Source organism: Cariama cristata, unplaced genomic scaffold, assembly GCF_000690535.1.
Source record: "Cariama cristata isolate BGI_N322 unplaced genomic scaffold, ASM69053v1 scaffold18994, whole genome shotgun sequence".
NCBI lineage: Eukaryota > Metazoa > Chordata > Aves > Cariamiformes > Cariamidae > Cariama > Cariama cristata.
This window is the reverse complement of record NW_009614907.1, coordinates 7,618-15,400: the sequence shown is the minus strand read 5'-3', so window position 1 is coordinate 15,400 and position 7,783 is coordinate 7,618. Positions and strand designations below refer to the sequence as shown.

Sequence of the window (7,783 nt, the reverse complement as noted above, 5' to 3'; positions counted from 1 at the left end):
GGGCACGGGTAGGGATGAGCCCCACATCACCATGCAATGGTCTGGCTGGAGCGATGCTCCATTTGCTGGGGAACTGGCATTTCTTTGAAGGCTCTCAGAGCATGGCATATCACCCACGTCAGCTCTCATTTGAAGGGAGAGCTCTGTCTTACCAACAAGACGAGAAAGTTTTAGTTTTAGCGATAGCCTGAGCAACCTGGCAAGCTGCGTCCTTTCACCGCGGCCACTTTGCTGTTTCCCCACAGCCGTGTCGTCCTCCAAGAAGTGCTGGACACCGACCTCAGCAATGACGCCTTCCCCTTCTCCACCCACAAACTTGCCACGGCCGCAGGATGCACGGTAGGATGGGGCTGCCCCCCCCATCACCCCAGGGATGTCTGCTCATGGGGGCGACTGCCCACCAGCCTGCACAGCTGAGCATCCTCTGCTAGGGAACCCCTCTGCCTCCGCATTGCGGCAATGGACAGCTGGGAGGTTTTGTTGGGTTTGGGTTTTTTTTTGTTGTTGGAAGAGGCCAAAACCCAGGGTGGGAGCAGGGTGTTTTCATCCCCAATTGCCTGCCAAGTGCCAACCTGCTCTCCCAGCCTGCTCAGTGGTGTCATAGCCTGGGCTGAACTTGGGGAAGGGACATGGTGACTTGTGGCTTTGCAGTGGTGTCAGAGGAACAAGAGATGCCTACCATGGATTAGAGGTGAACACTGGTGATAAAGAGTTTTATCTGACACTCTAGACACTTTCCATTTCCCCTACTCATAAAGAAAATATGGACTATTTAATGTAAAGCACGTCAAGTACTGGCAGTAAGGGCTGGGCAGGCTGTGGAGCTGCTGTATTTGATCACAGGAGAAGTCTGACAACCTTAAGCTTTCTGTATGAGCGCAGATCATCCTGCATTTGCCCAGTCTTCAAGGCTCTCGTCAGCGGTTATGCAAGAAAAGCGCAGAAATGGTAACGCTTGGTACTAACACCTTGGGCTAAGCCTCTCGGTGTTGAAGCAAAGGGACAAGAAGTCCTTTGGGGTGATGGTGAAAACCAGCACCACTGCCCGGTTTGGGTGCCTGGTCATGGGTGGGGGCTGCTGGCCAGCTCCTGCCCCCACGACGCATCACCCGGGACGGCAGTGCCGGTGCGGTGTTTTGCGGATGGAGATGGGCTCTCTTTGCCTGCGCTGCCGACAGAGCACAGGACAGGCATGTGCCCACCATCTGGAGTGTGACAGTCCCCAGCAAGCCGTGGGAGATGCACCTTGCCCTGGCTGGCAGCCCAACGCCTCTGCCAACGATAGGCTTAACACATCGTGTGGCATCGCTCGGAGGTGTCGAGGGAGGAAGGCTCAGCCTAAAGTGGTTTGGTGTCCTTTGCTGTCTTGCAAAGAGGTGGATGAGTCCCCAGGGTTTGCTGTGAGGTTTCGCAGCGCTGTCTGCTTGGTTGGACAGCTCTGTCTTGCCCCTGTTGTGGGGCGGCAAGAAAAACATCTTAAATTTCTCCTCTGCCTCGGCCGGTGAAGATCACCATGGTCTGAAGTTATCCCTGGGGAAAAGGCGGTGGTGGCAGTTCTTTGAGGAGTTCTGTCATGTGTAAGGCTGCTGATTTAGCCCGCTTGAAACACCCTAAATAGAAGAGTTGGTGACCATGAGGTGTTGTTTCGTCAAAAGAGAAATGTTCTGGGGAAACATGCGACTGGCAAATTTTGGTATTGGGAGGGGGGAAAACTTTTGCAAGGTTTGCACGAGGAGCTCTGCCTTGGTTTCCTATTTATGTTTACCTTGCATGAGATATCCCTCTTTATGTTCTAATACAAAATCACCCCTTTGGAAGAGGGAGTCGAGTTTGTACCCCAGCTTTCCCATGGGAAATCCAGGCAGGCAGCGGACCCAGGTCGTCCCTTTCCCGACCGGAGGAGCCAGCTGACAGGAGGGACCGTGCCGAGCGTTTGCTCTGGCTCCCAGGCAGGTGGGAGATGAAGGAGGGTGATGGGAGACGAAGGGGGTGAAGGTGCCGTGGTAAATCTTGTAAGAGGCAGCAGGAAAACAGGGAGCTGGAGGCAGGCTGGATATTAGTAAAATTGGGTTAAGCTGCACACAGCCACTTTTCATTCAGAATTAAAGTGGCTTTAATTCGAATGCAGCTGGCTTCTGAAGGGATTGGTGCTAAATCAAATCAAGGCTTCTTGATTTGTGAGCAAGAGCCTAGCCAGGGTTTAGGGCAGTTTAACTAAGCTGCAGATTTTCCCCAACTCAGATTAATCCTCCAAACCGTCACCATCAGTGCGCCCTGTGCTCCTGGTGCCGAGAGCCCACCGTGTGTCCAGTGTCCCTTCGGGGAACGGTGGCACGGAGGACCCAAAAGCCAACCTGTTGTTGCAGGTTGTCCAACACTTTGCATTTTAGTCTCCACCGGCGAGTTCTAACCCTCCCCACGTCCTCCCTTGTCACGCCTGCGGCAAGGTGATAACATCTGGTAATAATCTACTTAACCCCTGGGAAAGGTGTATAAATGTTCCCGTCTTCAACAGCATGATTAGTTTATTTGCATTTCACTTCAAGTTTATAAAAAATAATCTGGTCCTGCGAGGAAGAAATAGCTGGTAGAAATTTTGTGGCTTCTTTTGAGTGGAAATACCCTGACTGTCAGAAAAAAGCTTTCCTGCCCGAGGGATGCGTGAGGGCTCTGGGCTGGGGGGGGGACTCCCTGCCTGCTGCTGGGGCCACCCTTTGGGAGGTCTCCTTTAGCCCCCGCTGCACGATGAGCACAGGGGACTCCATCCCACACCAAAATTAGAGTAGAACGGTTTCTCAGGACAGCAGGCTGAAGCCTTTGCTGATAATATCGCCTTCCAGAGGGATTAAACTGAACCCAACATCTTTAAAAAGTTATCGCTGAGATTTTCATGCATTAACTCAGTAGCTGAACAAAATCAGCTGGAGTGATAGGAGAGTTCCAGCAGGGTTAATGACTCTGGAAATTACCCATTGGTTTGTGAGTTTATATATAGCTTCTCTCATTGTATTGAACAGCAGAGAAAGGTCCCCCTTTGAATTTCACTGCTGGATACAGGGTAAAGTTCAGGTTTTCATTTTCTAGAATGCTTAAAATGCTTTTGAATCGCTGCTCAGACGCCCAGGAATTGATGCTATTTCATAGCTCCACTTGAAAGCTAACAGAAAAACCTGTTCCTAGGGGAATTCAGCAGAAGGCCGGCAGGAACGGTTGAGCCCAGCCCTTGACATCCCTCATGGCCTCCGTGGTGGGATGCACAGCCCTGCCTGGGGTACGCACACGTGGGTGCAACCCCAGCCCCTGCCTCTGCAAAGCTAATGACTGGCACCCCTGTTTTCCCAAGGATACCCGTTTTTTGCGATGTTTTCTCCTCTGCCTCACTGCTCTTGCCAGGATGCTCGCTCCACCGGAGCGGGGGTGGTTTGAGGGGAGGTTTCTCCCAGGATTAACTTGCTCCTGAAAGCAAAGTGCACTTTAGCTGCAGGACCGACTGCTGAGTCGCAGGCAGGGTTAATGAGCCGGGAAGTTGGCTGTCAATCCCCGGAGCATCTCCTGCCTCGATGAAGATGGTAGCTGGCTGCGGCAGCTTGATCTCTGGCTGTTCCCTAATTAGATGACACCTTTGTGTGGAGTGAAAAGCTTCTCCACATCTCTCGTATCTGTGCACCTCCAAAAGCAGCTGCCAGCCTTTGTGCTTCGCTGCAGGACTGTGACAGGGACTGAAGGAAGGATGGCTTCATGGCACAGCTGCTTGTGAGGAGGCTCAAAATAAATTTCCAATACCTATGGCGTTCCTTCCTCCTTTCCACTCCTATTTTAAAGGTTAAGGAATCTTAAAAGCTGCTTATACTCTGCTGGAGGACATTATTTTTGCGGTGCTGGGGGAAGCAAGGATGGATTTGGGTTCTTGCCCATCGCCCACTGACTGTCCTGGCAGCGGGGAGCCCGGGCACCCCTTTGGTACTTCTCATGCCTGTCGCTGCCTGTTTTGGGCAGCGGCTGCTGTTGTCTGTTGTTGTTTATACCCGGGATTAGAGAGCACAGCTGAGACCAGGTCCTGGTTGTAGTAAGAGCTCAGCAAATGGCAAGATGCAGCTTCTGCCCCGGTGACATCCAGAGCCAGCGAGGGCAAGACGGCCTCAAAGCTGCGGAGCGTGCCTTGCCTACCGAACCAGCCTGGAAGTTTCTTCCTAGCTGAAAACTGCTTTATTAAGCCTGCAGATCACAATCTGGCATGAAACTCTTGAGTTAATCTCTCTCCCAAAGTGAGGTATGCATTTGCAGTTGATGTGTATCCGAAGGGATGAACCAGAGGGGCTTTTGTGGGCGAGGAAGCAGAGAAATCCAAAGGGATGAAGCAGAGGGAAATGCAGACTCAAGGGGTATCTCCAGGGAAGGTGCCCAAGCTGGGGTGGCCCCAACCGGCCTGGAAAGTTTTGGGAATGCAGACTGTTTCAGTAGGGACAACAGGAGGATTCAGGCAAGCCTGGCTGGGTGAGAAGTGGGGGAGGACATGGGCAGGGCAGTCCCAGCGTGGCTGGGAGGTCTGTGCCCCCGGGAGGGCAGGCAGGCAGGCATCATATCTCCGAGGATGAGAGATCCTTCCCCCAAGAAGCCCTGAGTCCCCTGTGCTGATCTGCCTGTTCCTCTTTGGAATTTCATGCATTTGCTCTGGAGCTAATTTGGCAGCAGAGAATGATGCTTTGGGGCACAACCTCTGCTGGGGGAAACCTGAGCATCCCCCCGGGGTGAGCTGGGTGGGATGCTGGGCTCAGCCCCTGCCCGGGAGCATGGAGCCTTTGGGGGCTTCTGCTATGGGAGCACCATCCCAAGTGAGGGATATCCCCGGGGGACCCCATCTGACAGGCTGATCTAGGGGGGACACAGGGCCGGGGGTGCCTGTGGGCTTTCTTCTGGTGTTGATGGATCAGCAGAGGGAGACAAAAGCCCGGCTGGAGCCGAAGCATCACGTCTAACCCCAGCCCGGCTGGTGCGACAGCCCTTGGATCCCTGGCGGGAGGATGCTGAACGCAGCCACCTCCACCCACTGGCCATCCCCCCTGGGCACTGACGATAGCTGGATTTGAGGTGCCAAGCTTAGGCTGTCTAGAGAAGAGAAATTCAGTCTGACCCTGGCTTTGTGCACTAGGGAGAGCAAAGAAATGCCTTCCACCAAAGCAGGGCATTTGCACAAGGTTCCTGGCCGAGCTGCCGTTCCCCTCGCCATGGCGGCATGTGGCTCCACAGCCTCTCCCACGCTGCACGGCCCAGCTCCCTCCGCAGGGGTGTTTGACCTCTTGCATTTTGCAGGTCCGTGCCATGAGGTTGTCGTTCGTCGGCGAGATGGGCTGGGAGCTGCATGTACCCAAGGCAGACTGTGTGAAGGTTTACCAGGCAGTGATGCAAGCGGGTGCTCGGTACGGCATCACCAACGCTGGCTACAGAGCCATCGACAGCCTCAGCATCGAGAAAGGTTTCTTGCTTTTCTTACAGCAGCACTCACTGCTTTGCCTCCGGCTGGGGGACCAGGGCAAATGGGTTTTTCCCAGCTTCAAGGGCGGGTTAATGTGACTGGAGTCTGACAGCTACTGGCAGAGATGCTACCAGCCCCAGCGCTCCTTGCTGAGACTTCCCCGATGTGGGCTCCTCTTGAGGGTGCTTTGTGCAGGGCCAAGTGAATCAAGGGTGACAGGGGTGTCCAAGCAGCAGGGGTGATGTCTTGGTCTCCTGATGCTGCTCACCCCGGGCTTGCTGCCGTGGCAAGGAGAGGTTGGGCGACCTGTGCTTGCTTTCTGCAGGGTACAGGCACTGGCACGCAGACCTGCGCCCTGACGATACCCCACTAGAAGCAGGCTTAGCCTTCACCTGCAAACTCAAGTCCAGCATCCCCTTCCTGGGCTGGGAGGCTGTGGAGGCTCAGAAAGCCAAGGGCATCTTCCGCCGCCTCGTCTGCTTCACCACCGAGGAGTGAGTACCACTGCCGGGCTCCGCTCAGCACCGTGCAGCACCCAACGCCAGCAGCCGCCCCAGGACCAGCACCTTCAGCCATCCCCATCCACCCCTGCACCTGGGCACGCACATGGAGCTCAGTTGCAAGGCGGCTCAGCTGTTTTCCATGCTCTAATTCCGTCTCTAATTTAAATCCCACTGCAAATTCCCCGCTGGATGTTTAATGGGAGCTGGAAGTGGTGTGACAGGGAGTGGGTTTATCTTGTTTCGCCCAGAACAGCGGGAGGTTTTGCGAATTGGGCTGGAGGGGCTTTGCTGGAGCCTGGGATCAGCACGGGGAGGATAATGAACCGGTGGGCAGTGGGAGCCCCGGCGCGTGGGCTGGCCGGGGGCAGAGCCAGGGTCTGGTCCCCTCAAGCCCCTCTCCCTCATGGGGTCCTGACCTGGGGCTTTGCTGAGGGCACCTCTGCCTTTGCCTTGCAGGAAGGTGCCGATGTTCGGCCTGGAGGCAATCTGGCGGGACGGCGAGGTGGTCGGCCACATCCGTCGGGCAGACTTCGGGTTTGCCATCGACAAAACCATCGCCTACGGCTACATCCGTGACCCTGCCGGGGGCCCGGTGAGTACAGACCCCCTGCCACTGGCTGCATCTCCTTCTCTGCAGCGGGGGCTTGCAGGGGGGGAGTGTAGCGCTTGTTTGGTTTTGAAGCTGTATGCACCAACCCGTTACAAACCCGCTGTCATCTGGGGAGCGAGATGGGGCCGCCCCCCCGTGCTTCCCCCGCAGGAGGCTGGAGGGTGAGGGATGCCACGGCTCGGCGGCGAGGTCGGTCGCACCGGCTGTCGCTCTGCGTGGTCCCAGCAATGCGCTCCAGCTCAAGCGCTGCCTTGGATGTTAATTGCAACCGAGTATTTAATTGCAGCAGTGAATTAACTTACGTTATAGGGAGCAATGGCCAGTAGGAGAACAGCAGGCTCTTAATTAACTCTGGGAGACTCCTGGATAGTAAATCAGATGCCCTCATTAAGCAGCAAGCTGTAGGCAGAGGCCAGGGACCCCATGTGGGAACAGAGGGATGTGGATGATGTCCCCAGGGACCCTCCCTGTTGCAAACCAAGAGCAGTGCATATGCTTGTGCTTTCATCCTCTTGCTTGCCTTGACTTTTAAACCTGCATCAGTGCAGGACTCCTAAGTCAAGTGGTTTTGTGTTCCAGTTGCCCCCTCAGCCCTCGGGACCACCTTTTCTCCCCACAGTGCACGTTCTCCCCTAGACCTTCCTTTCCTTTCCCCCTTTCCCACTCTCTCTCCTCCCTGTTTCACGTCGCAGGATGGAGGTGGCGGGGGGACGGTCCCATCCTGCCTCCAGCAAGGCACCAACGCAGCAGGGTGGTGCTGAGTGCATCCCCACCAGGTCCATCCATCGCACCGCTCTCCCCGCTCGCACACCGGCTGCGGGGAAAGCTCTGCCGCAGCAGCAGGCAGCGGGGCTGGCAGCAGGTAGCTGCCTTCTGGGCTTCGTGGGGGCCGAAATGGCAGCTGTGGGGAGAGGCACCGCATACGGGTGGTCGTGCTGGGGGGTCCCCAGCTCTGGCAGCTCCTTTGTGTGGCTGCTCCGGCTGGCTGCAGCCAGGAAACAGTGCTTGTTAAGCAGATGTGAGTGTGCCCTCATCTCCCCGCTTGCTGGGGTAACTCCCGCTTGGTTTGGGCAGTAAGTGTGGAAGGAGGGGGGAGTTTTGCTGTGCAGGGAGGGGAGATGGTTTGGGGGACTTGCGCTGGGACCCAGACCCCACACCAACCCCGAGCCCTCGGAGGAGGGCACACAGAGCTCTCTG

General features: G+C 55.9%; 1 protein-coding gene across 1 annotated transcript in view; it reads left to right on the top strand.

Annotated features, from left to right (window-relative positions):
- The window catches only part of SARDH (sarcosine dehydrogenase), a gene marked incomplete at its 5' end in the record, with an annotated part of 22,609 nt that overhangs the window by 13,870 nt on the left and 956 nt on the right, over positions 1-7,783 (top strand). Inside the window, 4 exons of the mRNA XM_009699610.1 lie at positions 246-339; positions 5,311-5,473; positions 5,799-5,967; positions 6,433-6,568. Of these exons, the coding sequence (XP_009697912.1) occupies positions 246-339; positions 5,311-5,473; positions 5,799-5,967; positions 6,433-6,568 (562 nt within the window). The remainder of the gene's footprint in view (positions 1-245; positions 340-5,310; positions 5,474-5,798; positions 5,968-6,432; positions 6,569-7,783) is intronic.